Below are 24,620 nucleotides of genomic sequence, written 5' to 3'. Positions count from 1 at the left end.
AGAAGTAAATTTTTTGGCTTGGGAAAACCTGTGTCTTCCCTTCCCCTTGAATTGGAAAAAACTTTGAAGCAGTCAGCCCGTTTCAAAATTTTGAAAGAACCCTCTCCAGTGGATTACACATGGCATTGCCGAGGAGGTATTCCATATTTTAGGAAATGTAGGGGGGTGAAATAAATTCAACAGGTCTCATGTCTTGTAACGAGGAGGATTCCTTCAAAATTTTGAACGGCCTGCCCACTTCAAAGTTAAAGACTCCCTTGAAGCTGCTCAGTGCCTTTTGTCTTGAAAATCATGCTTGACTGTCTAAAATGTATCTATACACTGGTGACTGTTTTACGAGAATATTTGTTCATGAAAAATGGATCTTCCTTGGAAATGTGACTTCTAGACAATTACGTATTTTCCCTTAAATTCAATTACTCAATCCAAAGCAACTTTCCACCCAAGCTAAGGCAGGATTATGGATTATAGACATTAAAAAAAAACCATTGAATAGAGAGTTACATCAGTGCTTATACAGATCAACTCCATCCATAGATGGATTGTTGTGCCTTAGTTGAAGGCAAATTCTTCACTTTAGGCTAAAAATCTGGTGAAGGGCTATATAGATCACAATCTGTAGGAGGCTCGCTCTTGCTCCTGGCCTTTGTTGGTTTACTCTGCCGTTTCCTATGCGTGTCATGTCTCCTTTCCTCCACACTTTTTCTTGGGCCTTTCTTCTCTGCTGTCAAACTATCAGGGGGACTCTTGGGAACCTCATAAAGGGTTATACCGCTGCTTCCCCTCCTCACTAGCATATCTTCCTGGTTTTCTGCTGGTGTTTGAAAAGTCTCCATTATCTCAACCACTTGGCTCATGGTAGGCCTCCCTTTGGGGTTTTGACTTAGGCATTGGTAAGCCAAACTAGCTACTTTTTGGGCAACCCTTACCGAGTACTGGCCTTCCATTCTTGGGTCTAGGATCCTAAGCAATTTCTTGTTATGGATCAAGAGTGGGCGTGCCCATTCAACCAAATTGTGTTCTCGGCTAGGTCTGCTCTTGTCCATTGCTCTCCTTCCGATGAGAATCTCAAGGAGCACAACTCCAAAACCATAAACATCACTCCGAGCTGTCAGATGACCTGGCCAGACAAGATACGGAGCTTTAGCTCTAAACTACTCTGATAAATGGAACTCCAAGAATTTTTTTTTTTTTTTTCTTTTGAAAGAGAGATTGTATTGCCACACCAAATTTTGCTAACACTGCCCAATTCATATGTAAATCACCAAAGATTAACACACATCTTGGTGTTGCATTAGCAAAATTTGTTGTGGCAATAACAGCTCTCTTTTTCTATTTTCTTTTTTGACTCACCAGTCATTACGTACTCTGGAGCTGCATAACCATAAGTACCCATAACTCGTGTTGACACATGAGTTTGGTCCCCCATAGGCCCATCCTTTGCGAGCCCAAAGTCTGAAAGTTTAGCATTGTAATCCTGCAGTTTAGAGCTTGAAAATTAGTTGCAGAATTAAATGGGGGAATGGGATTATGTCTTTCAGACCTAGAGTTATCTGCTTCTCATAATTTTTGTTGATTGGTAACCATGAATTTGCTCTCAAAAAGGGTTATCTTTCAATTTTTTAAATTGTTGGAGATGAAATTTAATTGGATCATATACTAACTGCATCTAGCAAGATGTTTGACGTCTTGAAGTCCCGATATATGATAGATCTTTCTGCCCCATGAAGAAAAGCAAGCCCTTTTGCTGCTCCCAAAGCAATCTTCATTCTAGTTGACCAAGGCATTGTAATACATACCCCTGTCAACAATGTAAAAAATACAGTACATAAGAAGGGACAATTTGACTTCAACACAACGTTCAATTTAGGTAATTTATTTTCGTTGGAATTCAATTCACAAAAAACAAATCTACAAGACATACATATGTTTACGTCTAATTTCATTGTAAGTAATTGATGACAACAAAAATCAATAGTCATATTTTCAGAGTTCACACAAATTTATTTATAAAAGTAATAATTTTCTCTAGATTTTATGTGCAGTTGTGCACATACACTTTTCTAACATGAATTGTATCAATAATAATAAATTTGGCTACTTACGGCGGAAAAGGTGCTTTTCCAAGCTCCCACATGCCATGTACTCATATACCAACAATCTGTGTTCATCCTCACAGCAGTAGCCAATGAGTTTCACAAGATTTGGATGGCTGAGCTGCCCAAGATAGTTGACCTCTGCCTGAAAAAAAAAAAAAAAAAAATAAGCAAAATATATCAATACTTAAACCAAAAGATACTGTACTCACATAAAATAGAGAGATTTCCCAGGCAGACCTATCTGTTGCATTCTTATTACAAAACAATTATAAAAAATAAAAATAAAAATAAAAATTCATTGCTTTATCAATTTTATTACTCAACAAACCTTGAACCAGGCTTGGCCGACTAACTTAGTAAGATTTCAAATTTTAATGAGGGTCATTTGGCCCACATGAATTATCTCATTGGCAATCCAACACCACAGACTTCTAGATTTCATTGAAAAGTGTAGATTCAAAAGGAAAAAAAAAATGTATATATATCTTTTTTGAGCTTGATCCATGCATGCTGTTGATAATGGACGGCTACCGAACTCCCAAATTTAAAATTAAAATTCAACGGACAAATTTTTTTTTTTTTTTTCAAAGTTCTTAGAATTTTGTCCTCTACAAGCCTATAGCATCAGATCATGTTTTTGGATGCAATGAGGAAACTTTCCATGCTAACTTAATTGTTTTTCTTTCTTAACAAACCATGGAGTGGGACACACATCTTGTTTTTTTATTTGATAAAGATTAAATACCTACAATATCCTCAGTTCTTTTCAGTAAAATGGGTACTTGATTAAAAGAACTGAAGGTATTACAGCTATTCAATCATTTACAATGATATGGTCTCACTTCAAGGTTTGTTGAGTAACAAACTTGTAAATGTGGGGAGTACCGTGTAATAAAATTGCAACAGATAGGTGCGAGGTGTGCCCGATACATCTCTCTATAAAATATTTCACCAGTCCACCAATAATTTCTGCTTCTTTATAATTATTTTGGTTTGTTTTTAATGTTAATCATGTGTTAGGCATACTATAGAAAACCACAATTAACTACAAAACTTAGACTTGCTTAGATCTCTTACTTCAATAATATGATCAGTCTTTCCTTTTTTTCTTCTTTTTTTTTTTTCTTTTTTTTTTTTTGTCTTTTTTTTTTTCTTTAGTTTAACCTTTTAACTTTCTATACCATCCTCACTTTATAAAGACATATGGCAGTTTCATCACTTCCTCTCAACCTCATATCTACCGTTTACTATTTCTACAAAAAAAATTTTACAGTTTCATAATTTCTTACTTGGCTTAGAAGGTAGAGGGGTCAGTGGGAGGCAAGTTTTCTTTCATTTTTACCCAAACTGAGAGACACATGTAATATGCCCACTTAACATGCCGTTTTCTAATTTCAAAAGATTTTAGATATAATTGAATCAGAACTGATGCGATCAACCAAAGATTCAAGAACATTAGAGTAGAAAGTAGGTCCAGTAAGCCCATTGAAATATTAGTTACCCCATACACCATGAAATAATTATGATTTCACTATAAAACCAACTTAACATTGTGAATGAGAGGAATCAAAATGAAATCTGATAAAATAAGGTGACGGAAGACAATACCAGCCACTCTCTGTCACCTTGGAACCCTTCTGGATTAAGCTCTTTTATGGCAACTTGGGTGCTCTTGTAACCTTCCCTGACACACTCATCTATAACTCCTTTGTAGACAATCCCAAAGCCCCCCTCACCGAGAATTTGATCTGGCCGAAAGTTCTTAGTGGACAGTCTCATTTCTTCATACGTAAATATGTCGACATTACTATATCCAGGGTTCTGGCGGAGATCTTTGACATTTTTTGGAATCACAGAAATGCTACCAGCACTGTTGAGCTTACAATCCACTGGTTTGGTTGGAGATGTAGATGAAGCATGGCGAATATCAACTGAAATTTATACATGAAAAACAGTCATAAATGATACGTTTGGATAAATTATAAACCTTGGGTTTTAAAATATCTAGGACGAAAAACTTACCAAAAAAGAACAGAAAAAAAAAAGAATGTGTGCATGTTGGCAAAAAAATACCCCAAAATGATTATTTTTGGTATTTAGGTCAAATCAGTAAAGACGAAGGAAACATTGGAGATGTAACTTATAGGCCTAGTGTTGGATGGCTATCATGAAGAGTAGAGACTTGCTTTCGTAGTGTATTGTAACACAAACATCCTCATCAAACTAAAGGGAAAGTTTTAGAAGATAGCAGTAAGAAAAATATACTAGATGGAAGGGATGTTGGGTGACAGGGAATCATGTTCATTCACGAGGATGTTCAGATGGAAGAAACGAAAGAAAAGGTTGAAAAGAAATCATAAGAGAGCTTATTCGAGAGAATCAAGGAACAGCTCCAATACGGGCAAATCCAAATTGAGTAGTGTTGCCAGGCATGTTTCATTAGCCATAAGAAGAATTGGGGGCAGACTTACGGTCGAGGCAATGAAGGCACTTGCCCCGAATTTTTTTTTTTTTTATTTTTTTTTTTTATAAGTTAAAATTTTATTAGAAAAGACGGGGACGAGAAGTCCCATAGTACAATAAGAATTTGATATATTTGGAGTTTGCCCCCACAAACTTTTGGCAGTTGCCCCCACCCCATCAAGTTTTTGGGTTTATTAAAACCCTTTGATGGGGGCATCAGGCCCGTGGGCCAGTTTAGGCATTCAGGTTTTATGTTATTATTTTCAGCTAGGGGTGTTTTTGTGATTTATTTTCCAGTTGCTATTATGATATTTTTAGGGGCTTATGACTAATATTTACTAGCTGTATAATCAAATAATTAAAATGATACTTTAAGTTATGTTCTAATCTTGGCCGTAGATTAGATAAAATGGCTGAGATTAGTCCTAGGGCTTTAGAACACATACAAATACATGTTGTAAGACTATTTGGAGGCAATGAATGAATGAATGGAGGCTGGTTTTTACCAAGTTCTGAATTATATCCAGTGATTGGGTGTTTGATGGTGTGAAGCCTTCTACTTTGTTGTGAACCCAAGGTAACATCTTTTTATCTTCTTCCACTTAATCTTCTCTTTTCATTTATTCTTTTGATTTTCTCCTATGTGTGCTGTCCAACCATCCCACCCCTGCTGTATTTTACATTTACAGCAACCCTATCCCAATCACACCTTCGAATCCTTAACCGTTGCTGTCCACAGTCCATCCACCCACCACTTCCCCATACCCCATATATGCTGTCCATGTTCATTGAATACCCACAACAATAAAAGATCTGCTGCCTACCTTTATGTACATCTAACAAATTTATGCTTCCATATCCTCCCATAATATTTCAGCCCTATTGTTGCTGCCCCAACCCAATTGACCCACATCCCAGCTATTATAACACCACCGCCTGGCCCATTAAACACATCTCATACCTCCACAACAATACCTAGACCTTTTCTAATACCCTTCAATACTCTAAACCCTTGCTGTAATCACTTGTACAACAATCCTAAATCAACCACAAACCCAATCAATCCCAAATCTTACACTAATCTATCTTATACCTAACTGTATACTATACCATGTCCTTTAAACTCAATTGACTAAGCAAGTGGAAGTCCAAACTTCCATTGGCATCCCACCTCTTCATATTTGAGCAGTCCAACATTGTGGGATTGTTATACGTTAGAATTTAAATATAGTTACTCATTTGATATTTTGTGTCATGGATGAATGAGGTTAGTTTATGTTTTCAATTGCTTTTGATAATCTTATCTTGATCTCAAACCTTCCACTTAGCTAGGCATTATGCCCTACATCAGGTTTTGGTATCAGAGCCTAGGTTTTGCTTAGGGTTTTCGAGTCTCATACTTTGAGTTAGGCTGTATTATCCATTACATTGCATTAGTAGGTTAGGATACCTAGAGTAAAGTAGTGGATGCCCACGCATGGTGGTAGGCCCTATATGTCAGCCATGGATGACAATCAATTGGTTCAAACCATGGATGCCACCAACGCCCATTTAGATAATCTACTTACCTTCGAAATAACCAAGATCCTACGGACAACGAGAGCTTCCATGACTTAGGCAGTGGTAGAGAGGTCAAGTGCGAGGTCTTCCACACAACCAGAACAAATTTCAAGATCCTTTTTGTCACGCCCCAAAAACTCAACCCGAATCCTCATGATTCCCAAGTTGAATCCCGAGGCATGATATAAAACCCGTATCATGATAATCAATTCATAAACGTAAACGGCAAATAATATAACTATATGTCATACCTGATCATTTCTCAACAGAACAGACACGTATCCTCAAACATCAAAAACACTTGACATATATACATAAAACAGTAATGACATACTATAGTGTTCATAATTACATAACCAAAAACGATAGCTAAAGACTTAAACCTAACTCTAGTTTAAGACTTATAACTAGTAATACCCATGCTCCACTCCTGGAAGCTTGGACTGATCATCTATAAGGCCCTGGCACTGAGCCTCCTCGGAAGGACCACCTAAACCAGGTGCGCCTGAAATTTGATGTCGTAGGGGTGAGTAACAGGGGAGTTACCCAATAGGGGAATCTTACAATTCTAAATAACAGCATCCTATATGCAGTTTAAACATTCTAAGAATTCATAAATCATGCATATTTGATATTCAACACAATTAAAAATAATTGAACTCCGATGTCATAAAACTTAGTAGGAAATTAAAACACTTAAAAATCTGAAGAAAACAATTGTTCATAATATAACATCAAATAATAGAGTACTATAATAGAGAGTTGAGGGTCACGACTGATGTGAACATCTCAGTCAAAATACGATTATTCCAATACTTCACCAGTGTGGAACCCCACCGTTAGTTCCTGATTCTATGGCCAGCCTCTGCCACAATTTGGGTAACTGTTTTCCGGCTCAGGTTGGCCGTTGACCAAGGCCTTAAGAAACGGGCCAAATCAAGTAGGTCATTCTTTCTTGACTACTCTAGACTATTAATGATCATTAACTAGCCATCTTCATCTATGCCAATCTGGCGTGCATGTGATCCTCGATATTCTCTATCAATTATACCACTATCTACATCTTGTTCTCTATTAAAGATAGAAAAGAAACTCCCGGATTCCTGTTGTGATGTTGTGTTCTTATGCATCCCATAATACATAAGAACTCAAACAACGCAACTGTTATCCTAGAATAACACGTCATTCCGGAAATATCACAACATGTTATTCTTTATAGGTTTTCACAATCTCTTTAATAAATCACTAAAATACTACATATAAGTATTTATTTTCTTTTCAAAATGTAATGAAAAATAAAACATACACGTGTTTTAAATACCCAGTCCACTCTTAAATGTACAGTCTTATCTCTCTTTTCTTTTTCTTTCTTTCGTGTCTTACACGACCCTTAGTCGAAGCATTTCACTCATTCGTGTCTTACACAGTCTATGACTGAAGCATCACTTCATATTTTCTCTCCTTTTCGTGTCTTATACGGCATACGCCGAAGCATCTCACTAACTGGGTATTTTAAAAGCACGACATTCAATTGAGAACTCGTTCTCATATTCATTTTAATAAATTACTTTTCTACCCAACTTTTAATTAGAAACATTTCTTGGAAATCCATCACTAAAATGATTAAAGTAAACTGTCCACCAGTTTAACTTATTCAAAAATCATGTATGTTTATAACAATGTGAACAAAATATGTATTGTGTAAAAAAAACAGCAACTTATATAGTTGCTGTATTTTCTTTTTGACAAGTACAAAATACGTATAAAATACGTATTAAGTACTTATAAAATACGTATAAATTAACAAATATTTTTAAGCATGAAACTAAAGTAAACATAGTAATATATTATATAAAAACAGCAACTTTTAAAGCTGCTGTATTTTATTTTCAATACGTATAAATACGTATAACGTACGTATAAACACGTATAACGTACGTATAAAGCAACCATTTTTTTTTATATTCTATCCAACAATCATGGTGTCAATTTAATACAAAAATAGCAACTTTCATAGTTGCTGTATTTTGTTTTTAGTATATATAATTACGTATAAACATGTTTAAATCAATTACAAACATGTAAGAATTCCTTTTAAACAAAATACCAAATACTAGCATGCTTTAAAATCATAAAAACAATAATATAAATATGTATAAATAATATGCATGTTGTTAAAAATTTACAAAACAATTTTAACTTTAAAATTTCTAAGTCAAAATTATTTTTAAAAACAAAACAAATTGAATTTTTATAACTATAAAATCAGCAATATACATATATATATACATACATATACTTTACTAAAACCATTATAAATAGTTGTAAGGGCCTACCTTATTTCTTTTCCTTTCCTTCTTTTCTTTCTCTTCTTTCTTTCTTTCTCTTCCTTCTTTTCTTCTTACTTTTCTCTTCTTTCTTTGTGTAAAGAAAATGAAACAACAATTAAAAAATCAGCTAATATCTCTATTTGATATTTTAAAAAAAAAATATCTAGATATTTTAAATATCTAGATATTACAAAATTCTAATTCTTTTAGAATTTCTTACAAATATCTTAGTTAATTTGACTTAGTCAAAGTTGTTTGACTAGTCAACAATAATTGACTTGACTTGACTTGAGTTAATCATAGTTGACTTGACTTGAGTCAACCTTAGTTGACTTGACTTGAGTCAACCTTAGTTGACTTAGTCAACATTTTTTTTTTTTTTTTTTTTTTCTAAACACTACACTTTTGATCCTGATGACCGCCTCATGAAAACTATCGGAATAGACGCACCAAGCTTCGATGGTCGCCTGGACCCGAAAACTTTCTTAGATTGGTAATCCAACATGGATCACTACTTTGAGTGGTATGATACGACGGATGAACGGAGAGTCAGGTTTGCCAAAATGAAACTAGTGAGCCAAGCCAAGCTCTATTTGACCAATGTAGAGTGTAGAATAAAGAGAGCGGGTGAGTATCCCATCGCTCAATGGACCGAGATCAAACAGAAATTGAAGGAAAAATACCTTCCTCTATCCTACAAAGAACGTCTAGTAGACCAATGGCAAACTCTTCGACAGGGGTCAATGTCAGTTATTGATTACATCATCAAGTTTGATGAGTACATGATGAGATGTGATGCTAGGGAGGATCTCGCCCGACCCTTTCTAGGTTTTAAACAGGCCTTCGTCTAGAGCTTCAAAAAGAGCCATTCCGCATTACGCTAGTACCTTGGAGCACGCCTATCAAATGGTGCAAGAGTTGGAACGGTATCTAAAACCGCAATTTGCGAGTCAATTTGACTCTCGAGGTCATGATTCGCAGCCCAACACTCCTAGAACGAAACCAACTTTTGAGAATCAACAATCCATAGGTCAATTGAGTACTTCTCTCAATGTCAAAAATGATAAAGGAAAGGGAGTAATGTGGCATACTAGAAGTGTGTGAATTAATAGATTTATTAGGAACTAAGATATTATGTATAATGGAACACTCAAAATCAATTTGAATTAATAGATTCAATTGATAAACAAGCAATAGCTTGAAAGAAAATAAAGCATACAGTTAAAAACTAATTAAGAGAGAAAAGATAATTAAATTTATTGATTATTCAAAATTCGTATGTTAAGCTCCTTAAATAGATAACTTCATCAAAACAACTTAGAATCCTTCTAAAATACTAAAACTTAACATTCCTAGCCTATCTATAACATAATACTAACTTTCTAATCCTATTAGAACTCAAATTGGACACTTCTAATTTTAGCCTAAATAATAAAAACAAATTTAAAACAAATTAGAAACTCACAAGGAATTATACTCCAAACATTACCATGAAATAATAATCCTACTAAAACTCTAACTAAGATTGTAGTTGTCCAACATCAAGCGCCCGTTTTCGAAAAATAAACTCACCCTCAAGTTGTTCTTAAAGACTCTTTTTCTTTTCCTCATCCTCCATACATCTCGCTTTCTAATCCACTTCCAGTGATATCCATTCTTCAGACTTGCTTTATTGGGAAGGGTATGGAAGAGTTGAGTAAGCATGTATGAGCACTGTAAAGGTGAGATTGTAAGGTGGAGGGACAGAGGATTTTCAATTTGCAGGTGTAGGAGTGGTGCGATATGGCTAGAATATTGAGAGAGGGGGCTATGAGGTGCAAGGAGGGATTGGGGAAGGGATTTTATGGGATGGTAGTGGAGGATAGGTTTTAAAGTCTAGGGGACATGGGATGCAGTTTGGGAGCGTGCAATTTGGGTATGATTAAAATTGTGTGCAGAATTTTGAAAATTAGTCGATTTGGTCTCACTAATTGTAACCCAAAAGCTGAATTTTGCAAGGAACCTAAGTAGGTATGGTGGGAATCCTTGGAGTTTTTATCTCGAAGGGTTTTCTTACCTTTCTCCTTCTCAAGGGTGTTGAGAACCATGCTTTGAACAACGGATTCTAACTTAACCATAATTCTAGCCTCAAGCCTCTCAAATTGAGTTTCTAGAAAAGATTCTAAATAAGATTTTGTGACAAAATCACCTTCACCAACCATCTTTTGTGAATCGTAGCAAGAGCTCTTATGCCACTTGACGTAGAAGAAACGTGTGAATCAATAGATTCGATAGGAATTAAGATACTGTGTTCAATGGAACACTCAAAATCAATTTGAATCAATAGATTCAATTGATAAACACGCAATAACTTGAAAGAAAATAAAGCATAATGCTAAAAACTAATTAAGAGAAAAGATAATTGAATTGATTGATTATTCAAAATTCATATGTAAAACTCCATACATAGATAACTTCATCATAACAACTTAGAATCCTTCTAAAATACTAAAAAATTAACATTCCTAACCTATCTATAACATAGTACCAACTTTCAAATCCTATTAGAATTCAAATTGGACACTTATAAGCACTTATAATTATAGCTTAAATAATATAAAAAAATTTAAAACAAATTAGAAACTAACAAGGAATTGTACTCCTAACATAACTATGAAATAAAAATCCTACTAAAACTCTAACTAGGATTGTAGATGTCCTACATCATAATGGCTGAGAATTCCAAAGTGAGAAGACAAGACCAATGCTATCAGTGTCAAGGATTTGCACCAAGAAATCCGCAAAAGCTTTATTGATGGGGGGCACTAAAGAAGATGGTCATGATGACTTCAATGAGGAAGACCATGAACCCGAGGTCAGAACAAGCGAAGACAAGTGTGAGGGTGACATCCCGCACATAGCTTGTGTTAGGCAAGGCACTTAGCACCAACGTCATCAGTGTCCTATATCATAATAGGTGAGAGTTCCAGAGTGGGAGGAAGAGACCAATGTCATCAGTGTCAAGGATTTGGACACTACGGCTTCCAATGCCCCCACCGAGAAATCCACAAAAACTTTATTGATTGAGGGCACTGAAGAAGATGGTCATGATGACTTCAATGAGGAAGTCCATGATCCTGAGGTCGGAACAAGCGACGAAAAGTGTGAGAGTGACAATCCACACATAACTTGTGTTAAAAGGCACTTGGCACCAACGAGAATAGCATGTTAGTAGTTAGGTGTGCCCTTGCTCAACATAAGGCAAAAGACGACTGGCGTAGGACTTCCATCTTCCACATTTATGCCAAGTGTGGTAAGAAAAATTGCAAGATCATCATTGATAGCGAAAGTTGTCCCAATGTGGTATCTACTAGTGTTGTTTCCTGCTTAGGATTGTTCCTTGTGGCTCATCCTCACCATACAAAGTCGTTTGGGTTGATACATCATCTATCCCAATCTCCTAGAAGTGTCAAGTTCCAATACAATTCTCGTCGTATCGAGACACCATATGGTGCGATGTTGCACCTATGGATGTAGGTCACATCATATTGGGTAGGCCTTGGTTCTTTGACATGGATGTAACACTATTCGAACGTTCAAATACGAGTTCATTTGTTTATGAGGGCAAGAGGATTAAGCTAAATCCTCTACCACCCAATACTACTCCCGAAAAGAAAGGAACTACGAATAAGATTGAGGGTAGTAAAGCACTATGTCAAAGTCTCTCAACATCATTAATGCAAAAGAATTAGAAAAAGAGACTAAGGATGAGGCCATCATTTTTGCCCTTGTAACTAAAGAAGCCTCTCCAGAACACACATGGACAGCCCTCTAATCGTTGAACCAATGCTTTAAAAACCTTCCAGAAGAACTCAGTCTTATGTCTGACATTCAGCACGCCATTGAGCACACCATTGATCTAGTACTTGGAGCAACTCTACCCAATTTTCCACATTATAGGACGAATCTCGCAAAGCATTTAGAGTTGAAGAAGCAAATTGACAAGCTTCTTACAAGGGGATTTCTTATGGAGTATGAGTCCATACGTTGTGTATGCACTCCTCACGCCAAAGAAAGATGGGCCATGAAGAATTGTGTGGATAGCAACGCAATTAACAAGATCACGGTTAAATATCGGTTTCCTATATCGAGACTTGACAATATGTTGGACATGATGGCATGTACTACAATCTTTTTCAAGATTGACCTTAAGAGTGGCTACCATCAAATCCGTATTCGCCTAGAGGGCAAGTGGAAGACCACTTTCAAAATGAAGGATGAATTCTCCGAGTGGTTAGTCATGCCCTTTAGGTTAACAAATTCCCCAAATACCTTCATGAGGGTAGTGACACAGGCGTTGAGAACTTTTATAAGCAAGTTCTTGGTAATATACTTTGACGATGTCTTGATTTATAGTCATTCCAAGGAACAACACCTAAACCACTTGAGACAAGTTTACTCAAACATGGGAAATTGTACGCTAATTTAAAGAAGTGTTCATTTAGGTCTAATCTAATCATCTTCATATGGTATATCATCTCTTTAGAAGATTTGTTTACAGACCAACAGAAAGTCGAGGCCATTGTCAATTGACTAGATTCGAAAAATAGTCACGAAGTTCGTAGCTTTCATGAGTTAGCTAGGGTCCATTCGAAGGTTAAGCTCCATCATGGCTCCCATAATAGATGGCATATGAAAAGGGAGTTTTTAGTAGACCAAGGCGGCAACGAAAGCATTCAAAGAAATCTAGTTGAAAATGATTAAGGCTCCTGTCATACACCTCCCAAACTTTTCCAAAGTCTCCGAAGTAGCATGTGATGCCTCTGGAGTAAGAATAGGTGGAGTGCTGAGCCAACGACACCCAATTGCATATTTTAGCGAAAAATTAAATGACGCAAAACAAAAATGCTTCACGTTTGAAAAAGAATTCCATGTGATAGTCCACGCATTGAGATATTGGAGGCATTACCTATTGCCGCAAGAGTTATTTTGTTTTCAAATACGAGGCTCTAAGATACCTTAGTTCCCAAAAGAAATTAAACCCAAAACATGCTAAATAGGTTGATCTTCTTCAAGATTACACATTTGTACTTAGACATGAGGCAGGAGTTGAGAATAACCCTATGAATGCGTTGAGCTGCGAGGTTGCACTACTACACTCCATGAGCATAGATGTGACTAGGTTTGAGCGGATTAGAGATGATTATCCTACGTGCCCAAATTTTGGGGAGTTATATAGGTCAGTCTCAGGAGATCAAATTAGGAGTGGAGGAGAATTTGTCCTACAGGGTGGATTTTTTTTTTAGAAGTAGTAGATTGTGCATTCCTTGCACAATCAAAAGAAGTAAAACACATGTTTGTATACCCCTTTGCCAGTGCAACATTGCCCTTGGCAAGATATTAGCATGGATTTTGTGCAAGGCCTTCCAAAGAATACTCGGAAATATGATTTCGTATTTGTCATAATAGACTTTCTCAAAAACGGCTCACTATATTGCTTGCTCCAAGACCTTAGATGTGTCTAGCATGGCAAAGATTTTCTTTTACATTAGTTGCCTAAGACCATCATGTATGATCGGGACGTTAGATTCACAAATTATTTTTGGAAGACGGTGTAGCAAATGATGGGCAACAAGGCTCCAATTTTCATCAGTGTACCATCCACAAACAAATGGTCAAACTGAGGTTGTCAATGTCAATACGAGTCTATGCAATTTATTGAGGTGTCTAGTAGGAGAGCATGTTAGATCATAGGATTCATTACTACCCATAATAGTTTTGTCAATAGGACAACAGGTATGAGTACATTTGAAGTTGTGCATGGTTACAAACCTAGGGTTGCCTTTGCCTAAGACCATCGTGTTTGATCGGGATGTTAGATTAATGAGTTATTTTTTGAAGATGTGGCAAATGATGGGCACCAAGCTCCAATTTTCATCGGTGTACCATCCACAGACAGATGGTCAAACTAAGATTGTCAATGTCAATAGGAGTTTCTGCAATTTATTGAGGTGTCTAATAGGAGAGCATGTTAGATCATGAGATTCATTACTGCCCATAATAGTTCTATCAATAGGACAACAAGCATGAGTCCAATAGATCCCATTCCCATGTCAGTTGCACATAGGCCTTTTAAGTCTGTAAAGTCATTTGCACAATACATTCATAACCTGCATTCTGAAATCAAGAAAAATATTACAATTGGCAATGAGAAATATAAACTATTTGCTAATTCACACCGTAGATTCAAATAATTTCAAGTGGGTGATTATGTATGGCTTGTATAAGGCCTGAACGGTTCCCACAAGGAGTCGTGAAGAAATACCAAGCCCGCAGTGTTGGTCCTTTCAAAATACTGAAGCGAATGAGTCCCAATGCACATGTTTTGGATCTTCCATTAGATATGGGAATCAATTCTACATTCAATGTGGAGGATCTTGTTCATGTTCAAGGTTCAACAGTTGTAGATGCGTGATTTTCGATTTTGATGATCACTTCTACGAATGTTTGGAGTCGCTACCATTCATTTTTGTAAAAGGGTGTGAATGGTCACCCGATGTTCATTTTTAGAAAAAGTGTTATTTTTGGCACTTAGTAACTCTCATATGGATAAGATACTGGTCAACCAAAGATTCTAGGTAAGTGGTTCGATTAGAGAAAGGGGAAGGTGTTCAACACCCCTTTCTCTTCACCAATTGGTGGTAATCTCAAAAACTAACTCGGTCATTTTCGGATAGAATGAAAAAAAAAAAAAAGTGTCGCGTATTTGACGACTTATATCTTAAGAAGGGATTTGTTATCGGTTCGGACTATAGGGATCATTTCATTAAAGGAGATATTCCTTATAGAAATTTAGCCTTGGAATAACATTTTTTTTTCTTTTTTTGTAAAGTGTTGGCTAATGGTTGTGGGTCCATTCTCATTGGTTGAGAAGGACCCGATTGCCGATTGCCTCAAAACAAGTTGAAGGATTAAAACGATTTTGTTTTGAAGGTGGTTACAACCCCTATACTTTCAACCGAACCAGAATCCGATCTATCGGAGATAGGGGAGGAGGAGCATCACATTTTAAGCTAAAAGAAAATTAAAAAAGTGAGGGGGAAAGTAAAAGAGAGATATGGAAAGGGGAGAGAGAGAGAGGGGGTATGTTTCCCTTTGACCCACCTTGAAGCCTTAACTTGTTCTTCTTTTCCTTCCTTCTTCTTCTTCTATGCCTTCTTCTTTGAGTCCTTAGTGAACTATGAGAATGTAATAATTTAGAGTAGATGAAGTGAGAAGAGTAGAGACGAGATGGGTAGAGAGTGTAGAGAATTAATTTTTTTCTTTTTTAGACTTAGACTAGGTGCCATTTTAGAAGGTGAAGGGGTATTTATGGATTTTGAAAATTACTTTTGAGGGTAGGATGGGGTGAAAAGGTAGGAAAGTAGAGAATGGCATGAGGATTGAGGGTGAGGGTGTGAAATTTAAAGTTGAGATGAGAGTATTTGTGGAATGGGAGGTAAATGGGTAATTTTTTATCCAAACGGATTGGATCCCTCCCAACCCATTTGGGTTGAGTGTTTGGTGAGGTGAAATAATGTGGTATTTGGTTGAAAAAATGAGATTGAATGTTAGGTGTGATGAGGAGGTGTGGTGTTTGATTAAAAGAATGGGTTGTGTAATGAATTAGGTGATTAGATTTTAGGAAGGTGACGAGGATGGTCACAAGAGTCCAAAAAGTGTAGAGATGGAGTGTTTAGATGGATGGATTAGGTATAAGAGGTGTAGGGGTGGCTTGTGAGAATGGGTTTGAGAAAAATTATGAGAAAATGGTGTAGGTTGTGATGTGGGTATGTGATTTTGTTGGAAAAAGGTGATGGGTTAGGTTGGGTAGAATGACTTTTGGGAGGTGGGTTGTAGTGAGGACAAGTGTCCCATTTGATGATCAAATGTTTATTGGTTGATGTAGATACTGATTTGTGGATTAAGGATACGGATGTGGATGTGGGCTTTGACATGTTGGGCTTAGGATTTTAGGTTGTTGGGTTTGGTTAGGATTTATTTTGGGGTGGGGCTTAATGGGTTTAAAGGTGAGTAGGTTTTAGGATTTAGGTAATACGAGTTTAGGGTTAAGCTAGGTTAAGGTTGGATTCATGTGAAGTGAAAAATGATTTTTTAGGGATTTGAGGGATGGTAAGCTTTAAGCGGGCTTGGGGTAATTTCATATCCAAGAGTGGAGCGGTGAAAGATGGGGAACAGGGTGGGTATGCCAAGTCTTATTTGTGGGTCCGTTAGACCTTTAGAGGTCTTAGGACCCTTTGATTTGATCAAAATGTCATGTTTCGGTAATTTAAATTTTTTAAGCCCGTTGACGAATTTTATTAGAAAAAATCAATTTTTTTGGATCCTTTCGAATGGGGCCCATTCAAATTAAGGTGTCTACAGCAGCAATACCTAATACCCCTTATCAGAACCATGAACTTGGTCCCACTAATACAGTACCTAATCTGCATGACCCTACCTTGATCGCCCCTACACCAGTCAGTCACACTTGCTATTCACCTACTCAACTGTTACAACTTTTACCTCATATTCCATCATTACCATAGAGGAAAGAAGAAATAGAGGATATTTGGATGAACATATGGCTTCCATCAAACATGGAGATTATCAAAAATACCTTGTCAAGTGGAAGAATTGACCTATGTCAGATTGTATATGGATTACAAAGACAGAGCTACAGAAGATTGACTGGGATCTACTAAAGCGTTACCGCAACTTTATCTCGTCAAAGGACGCCACTTCTTTTCCTAGAGTTTACCAGAGAGGATAAGGACACAGACCCATCTACCACTTTCCTTGTGGTTCGATGATCATTCCATGGGTTTAGTTCAAGACTTACATTTAGATTAGAGGTTTAAGGCCCCAAATGCATAATTCCTACACTTTTTGAAGACCTCACATTGTGGAGATGCATGGTGGGCTGCTTATTGGAGCTTGGAGAGCATATTGGACCATGAAGATAAAGAGATGTGATCACATTAGTTGTCTTTTATTTCGCGAAAGGCAAAATCTTCTCAACCGGAGAGAGTTGATGGGGACATCAGGCCCATGGGCCAATTTAAGCATTTAGGTTTTATGTTATTATTTTCAGCTAGAGGTGTTTTTGTGATTTATTTTCCAGCCATGGGTTTATGATATTTTTCAGGGCTTATGACTAATATTTCCTAGTTGTAGGGGGTTTTAATTAAATAATTAAAATGTCACTTAAGTTATGTTCTAATTTTGGCCGAAGATTAGATTGGATGGTTGAGATTAGTCCTAGGAATTTAGCACACATATAAATACATGTTGTAAGACTATTTGGAGGCAATGAATGAATGAATGAATGGAGGCTGGTTTTAACAAGTTCTGAATTTTATCCAGTGATTGGGTGCTTGATGGTGTGAAGCCTTCTACTTTGGTGTGAACCCAAGGTAACATCTCTTTATCTTCTTCTTCCTCTTAATCTTCTCTTTTTCTTTATTTTTCTGAATTTCTACAACCCCATATGTGTTGTCCAACCATCCCACCCCTGTTCTATTTTACATTTACAGCAACCCTATCCCAATCACACATTCGTATCCTTAACCCAACAACCATATATTGTTGCCCAGTCCATCCACCCACCACTTCCCCAAACCCCATATATGTTGTCCATGTTCATTGAATGCCCACAACAATAAAAGATCGGCTGCCTACCCTTGTGTACATCTAACAAATTTATGATTCCATATCCTCCCATAATATTCCAGCCATATTGTTGCTGCCCCAACCCAATTGACCCACATCCCAGCCATTATAACACCACCGCCTAGCGTATTAAACACATCTCATTCCTCCACAAAAATACCTAGACCTTTTTTAATACCCTTCAATACTCTGAAGCCTTGATGTAATCACTTGTACAGCAATCCTAACTCAACCACAAACCCAACCAGCTCAAATCTTACACTAACCTGTCTTATATCTAACCGTATACTATACTATGTCCTTTTATTTGGTTAATATTTGATAGTTTTCCCCACCCCTACTGATGTCAATGCCCGTTGACTTAGGCCTTCTCTCATATACAAATAAGAAATGACCTAAATGCCGCTTTCTACAACCTCTAAAAAAACCATAAATTTTGGCTTCAAAATCACTGTTCTTCATGTTCTTGAACCTTATTGGGAAACTATACTTTGCCCCCACTACAAGAAAATCTTGGCTTCACCCCTGATATGAATGCTTTGTACAAATAACTCATTTCTATATCTTACCCCCTTTAGTCAATAGGAAGGGTCAGATCAATGGAACGGTGCCCTAGTAACCTAAAAAAAAAAATTGCGAATACAACTTTTTTTTGTTCCATCTATAAATTCAATTTCTTCTATGTGAATATTGGTATCAACAAAAAGATGAAGCAATCCAACGGAACGTACAACGAAGACCAATGCCTTGAAAGATATCATCTCTAAATAGAGTTGAATGAAGAGAGTATAATCTTGGCTACAACTTCATTACGATAAGGTATATGACGATGATGACAATGATGAATTGTGATAATAACAACGGTTGATTATTTTTTATATCAAGTTGTTGAAAGTGAGGTTAATAACTAGTGGATGGAATGAGCAATGCAAATAAGATACAAAGATTAATATTTATTTAAGGTTAGAATTGTCTTAATAACAGACATTTAATGTAAGAACATTTTTGTAGTTTAAAAAATTATGTGAATATTCTTCAACAATACTCACCCTTCTCCCAGTAAAGTAGCAAAAATAAATATAATATTTTTGCCCAATAAGTCGAGTTAAGTTAGTTTTAGTGTTACATATCTAAATGATATTAGTTTGTTCTTTCAGTTATTGAGTCAATTAGAGTCGTGGATTGAGTCATGTTTAGTAGTTGAGTCAGTTATGGTCATGAGCTGAGTAATGTTAAGTTTGAGTCAATTAAGAAGTCATGGAATAATTGGAGCACTGTGTGTATTTAACTTATGCAGAGGAATGAGAGAATGTGCAAAGTTTTCTCTTCCAAATTCCTCTCTTCAAAGAGAAACAAGAGGTGGGTTACCCTTGAAAGGAACCAATTTTGCTTCTTTTACTTGTTTTCTATGTAATAATAAGCGTGAGAAAGAGGCTTGTATCAATTGGTAGCAGAGAAACGATTCTCGAATGTCATGGAAAGAATTTAGAATCTTTTGACTATCCGATTCCTCTCACCTACTCACTCGCACACGTCAAACTGCACGTCCCAATTACTAGGTTTCACTCTTGCTTCAAACTACCATTCTCCACTTGAAGGTTAGGATTGGTTCCTAGAAACTTATGTTGTCTTTAAAATTCAAGATGTTTCATGCCGAACTATGTAATTGATGAGGGCTTTTAACTGCAAAATAGCCCAGAAACTAAAACCAACCTTGAATGCAAAATCTAGTCCACCCTTGCATTAATAGCCATATCCAATTCCCAACCTTAATCCCACAAACAACCTCCTAAACCTTTTGTCCAAACAGCACCAATAATCCATAATCAATATACATTTCAAGGATTTTCAAAAATCAACCCACATGCAGGCCCAAGACCAACACTTCTAACCCTTCCAAATGTTTAAGCCCTGTCCTTGGGCAGCCCAAAATCCCTGTTGACCCACTCCAACGCAAACAAATTGTTAATCCTATAAGGCTAAAACTAAACAGACCCAAGCCACTGGTGACCCTACTCAATTAATACAATCAATCCTATCATTGACTATTGACTGACCCAACCAGGGGGAAAAAAAAACAAGCAACAGAATAAAAATGGAGAACAATGTCTAGAATGGATTAATATAATCAATGCAGGATGACTAGAAGGATTGTTGTCTTCTTATTGAGGAATTGATAAACACCCATGAAGGTATGAGCCATAGTGACACACATTCGACAACATTGTGGACATGTTGTCACACACTTTTGAAGGTATTCCTACCAATGGAGATCATCAATTTCATGAGCTTTCACCTACAATGGTACTTTGACATGCTCAAGGCCATTGACGATGACAAAGAAAAAGTCAATAATGTCGACATCATTAACAATCAATGACATTCAATTAACCATTATATAATCAAGATCATCGATGAAGCTGCAATTCATGAACAATATTTAGGATTTGACTTCATTCTCCCTATTGAAGGTGATACATATTATCAAGTCAAATATTTTTAAGAAGTACTGAGATGAAGAAATTGATGACATTCTTACAAGAACTTCATTGTCAACTACAAGAAACAACTAATCTACATAACATATGTTAAGATAAACTTATTTTCTATGTAATTTGGGATATGGGTGCTTTTGACCTCGAGGAAAAGATTAATCTCAAGAGGGGTGGAACGTTATGTAGCTAAATGATATTATTTAGGAACTGTTTCAGTTATTGAGTCAATTATAGTCATGGGTTGAGTCAGTTATGGTCGTTGGTTGAGTTAAGTTATGTTGCCGAATCACTAAAGAAATCATGGGGTCATATTGGAGTATTGTAAGAAGTTAAATTTCAAAGAGGAATGGGAGAACGAGCGGTATTATTTTCTCTTCATAGAGAAACAAGAGACGTTTCCCCTTCAAATGAATCAACTTTCCTTCTCTCACCATTATCCTAAAAATAAAATAAAAAAACATTGCTTATTTTACTTGTTTTCTATGTAATCATAAGCAGGAGAAAGAGATCATATCAACATAATGTTCCTATCAACTTAGGGTGCATTTTTGCAAAACCCAGAGAATTATCCAATAATGTTTTTTTTTCCTCTACTTTTCCTTAATTAGAGATATATTCCTCTGGGTAGTGGATACATTTGTTTTTTCTTTCTTATATTAACACCCACAAAGCAAAAAATTATACATAAAAATTCATAAAAAAATGAACCCAAAAAAAAAAGTGTAAAAAATAAACCTGGTTTCTTCTTAAGGCTTGGTTCTTCCAAGGTCAAGCAGTTCCCCATCAAATAGAGATTCCCAATCGAGATTACGATCTCATTCTTCTTTTCTACGCTCAGAATTAGATCTTCGCTACTCTTATGAATGCCAACCACTCAGATCCGATCTGCGTGGGTAGAAATCTTTGATTTGTCGCTTGAAAATTTTGGGTTGGACGGAATCCGATCAAAGCCACTGGAAAACCGGATTTCGACCACCAAAATCTGACAAGTTCTTAAGAGAGAGATATAAGAGGAGAGAGAGAGAGAGGGATTACTGTGGGTGGTTGGTTGGTAGGGTTGTTTCTTCGTTTTATTGGTCTCCGAGAGATGAGTAGCCGCTGAAAGCGCCAAACCACATTGTCACCTTGGTGTGGGCCATGGTTTTTAAACTCGTCCGAGACCGAGACGTATCGTCCGAGTTAACTCGGTTTCAGAGTATAACAAGACCAACTCACAATGTGTCATGAGACGACCGCGTATCGTGAGATAAACGAGTCATCTCGGATAATATTTTAGCAAAACTTGGGCGATACGAACGAGATAAACGAGACAGTGTAAATATTATGTTAACTCGCGAGATAAACGAGTTGTATCGGACGAGATTTTCAAAATCTCGTTCGAGTTAACCAAGACAACCGAGTTTTACCTCAATCCTCAATTATTTACCTCAAAATCGATTTTTCTCCATTATTTCTTCATCTTCTCCACCAAGTGAATAAAAAAATGTAAGATTTTGGGAGAAAACTTCATTTTCTCCACCAAATTAAGCATCAATCCTCTATTATTTCACCCCCCAAATCAATTTTCCTCTATTATTTCTTCATCTTCTCCATCAAGTGAATAAAAAAAAGCCAAGGTTTTGAAGAAAACTTCATCTTCTTCATCTCTTGTAGTTAAGTTGATGATTTTTAGTGATTAATTGGGAGATTTGGGTTTCTTAATTTACTCTCAATATTGACATACTGAATTGAAGTATTTTATTTATTGTTCTAGATTAGATTCAATTGCAGAACAGTACCCATTATCTGACTTAATTATGAAGACATAAGGTCAAGGTTATTGTGTTCGGTTGTACTTCACAATCAACCATCAAGTCTTTAGGTTTCTTATTAAATTTACAATCCCAAGTGATTTTTTTGGTTTTTATCTATCTTGAATTTGAGCTTGTTTGGGAGGTGCATCAGTGCAAGTGGTTTTGGTTATTTTATTTTCATGTTTCAATAAATTTTGTGTCAGTTTCTCTTAATTTAGATATTGAATTTATAGAGAGCAACTAGAGAAGGACAATTCATGGAGGTCCCCATTTGCCAAAAAACATTAAATACAAGAAAAAAATACTTGCTAAAATCATTAATTTTGGATTGATCTATATGAATTTGTTTTACTCATTTGTTTGATTATTATAAATATCATTACAGATGAAGATATGTTTCTTCTAGATTTTAATTAATCTCTGTGGATCAGGTTCAAGATCCATGGTTAATTTCCAAGATGTTCATGGAAGAAAGACTTGTAAATATTTACTTTATTTATTTTGATAAGTATATTATGAAAAAAAAAATTTAATTATATATATATATATATATATATATATATATATATATATATATATATTTGTTCATTTTTTAATAGGAATCATTTCTGAATTTTTCAGATTTTTTAAATGGTTAAAAACCATTGTCTCAATGTCTAACGAGACGAGTCAACTCGGTATCGGAGCTGAACGAGATGAGACCAAATACCGAGTTTAAAAACCATGGTGGGGCATCTTTAGTTTAAAGTCTACTACTTGTACGGTAGTATCCCATGATTTATAAAGAATTACATAAATGCCCTACAGTCATTCTTCCCATTCCCAATTGTACTGTTGATTAAAAAACTTAAGGTGACTATTTCCGCACAGCGAGATCATTAAACGTACTCTCTTTAAGTAATAAATATAAAAACTTAGGCCCGTTTGATTCAGTTGTCAGAATCTATTATAAGAAGTTATTGTCAAAATTTACTATTAGAAGATGAAATACTGAAAAATTTATTTGATAAAACTTTCTAAAAATGATGTGTTGTTTACCAGAATCTGGTAATTATTATTTGATATAACTTCTAACATATATTTAATATATATTGTATTAAAGTAAAATGATCAAAATACCTTTAAGATTGATAGTGTATTTAAAATACATAAAAAATTATCAAAATACCCTTATAAATATATAATTACATTAAATATATATAAATATAATAATTTTATATTAAAATTTTATAAAAATAATTATTTTAATTCTAAAAAATTCAGAATTTTATAGAAATTTCTACAGCATCTCCTCTTAAAAATGGACATATGAAATTTTTTTGATAAACAAAATACATGCATAATACACATTCTTGATAATACACCCATAATACGCAATCTTGATAATTTACAAACAGAAAATTTCCAAATTAATTCTAAGAGCTGGGTAGTTAATTTACAAACAGAAAAATTCCAACTTAATTTTACAAATAGAAAATTTTCAAGTTAATTATGAGAAAATTTTCAAGTTAATTATGAGAGTTGGATAGCTAATTTACAAATATAAAAATTCCAACTTAATTTTACAAACAGAAAATTTCCAAGTTAATAATGAGAGTTGGGTAGCTAATTTACAAACATAAAAATCCCAAGTTAATTATGAGAGTTGGGTTGGGTAGCTAATTTACAAACAAAAAAATTCCAAGTTATTTTTACAAATATATGAAATCATACCTGTGTAAGTAGCATCCACATAAATTCAAACAAAAATTACTCGATCAATTCAAACAAAACAAACAACAATTAATTAATCAATTAATCAAACAACGAAACAAGCTTCAGAAAACGCACCTAATCAATCTTTTCAAGGAGTAAAGTCGAAAGCTTCAGAGAGAGACGTGGAATTATGTCTGACAAATAAAGGGAAAGAAGAAGCAGTGATAGAAAAGGATTAGGCCATGAGAGATAGAGTTATGTTGCCAAAAACCTTCATTCAAACTAAAGATATTGAGTTAAAATCTTGTGGGTTCAGTCGACAAAGACATGAAGAAGAGAAGTTATCTGATTGAGAAAGCTATGTGAGAGAGAGAGAAAGAGTTGTGTGGGTTCTGTCAATGGTATCAATCAGAGATGCCTACCATCGTCAATGGAGATCTTGTGGTGTCTATGGGGTTTAGGTTGAACGAAGAATCGATGGCGTGAGAGAGAAAG

General features: G+C 35.6%; 1 protein-coding gene across 1 annotated transcript; it reads right to left on the bottom strand.

Annotated features, from left to right (window-relative positions):
• Positions 1–344: 344 nt before the first annotated feature.
• Positions 345–21,729, bottom strand: LOC147393145 (putative serine/threonine-protein kinase PBL17). The gene is made up of 6 exons (XM_086456429.1): positions 21,373–21,729; positions 3,708–4,030; positions 2,106–2,241; positions 1,665–1,801; positions 1,354–1,477; positions 345–1,120 (listed from the first exon to the last, which is right to left on the bottom strand). The coding sequence occupies exons 1-6, from the start codon at positions 21,419–21,421 to the stop codon at positions 582–584; spliced, it is 1,308 nt and encodes a 435-aa protein (XP_086312555.1). The 5' UTR covers positions 21,422–21,729; the 3' UTR covers positions 345–581.
• Between the last annotated feature and the right edge of the window lie 2,891 nt (positions 21,730–24,620).

The sequence above is a fragment of the Akebia trifoliata genome, chromosome 10, assembly GCF_017979445.1.
Source record: "Akebia trifoliata isolate Shusen 1 chromosome 10, ASM1797944v1, whole genome shotgun sequence".
Classification (NCBI taxonomy): Eukaryota; Viridiplantae; Streptophyta; class Magnoliopsida; order Ranunculales; family Lardizabalaceae; genus Akebia; species Akebia trifoliata.
This window is presented reverse-complemented; position numbering and strand designations above follow the sequence as displayed.

Excerpts from the sequence above, each read along its gene's own strand:
- LOC147393145 (XM_086456429.1), bottom strand. The coding sequence starts at position 21,421 with ATGGGGAACTGCTTGACCTTGGAAGAACCAAGCCTTAAGAAGAAACCA. Across the intron at positions 1,802-2,105 it reads GGAAAAGCACCTTTTCCGCC|GGGTATGTATTACAATGCCT; the intron begins GTAAGTAGCCAA and ends CATTGTTGACAG. Across the intron at positions 1,478-1,664 it reads CAAACATCTTGCTAGATGCA|GATTACAATGCTAAACTTTC; the intron begins GTTAGTATATGA and ends TCTAAACTGCAG.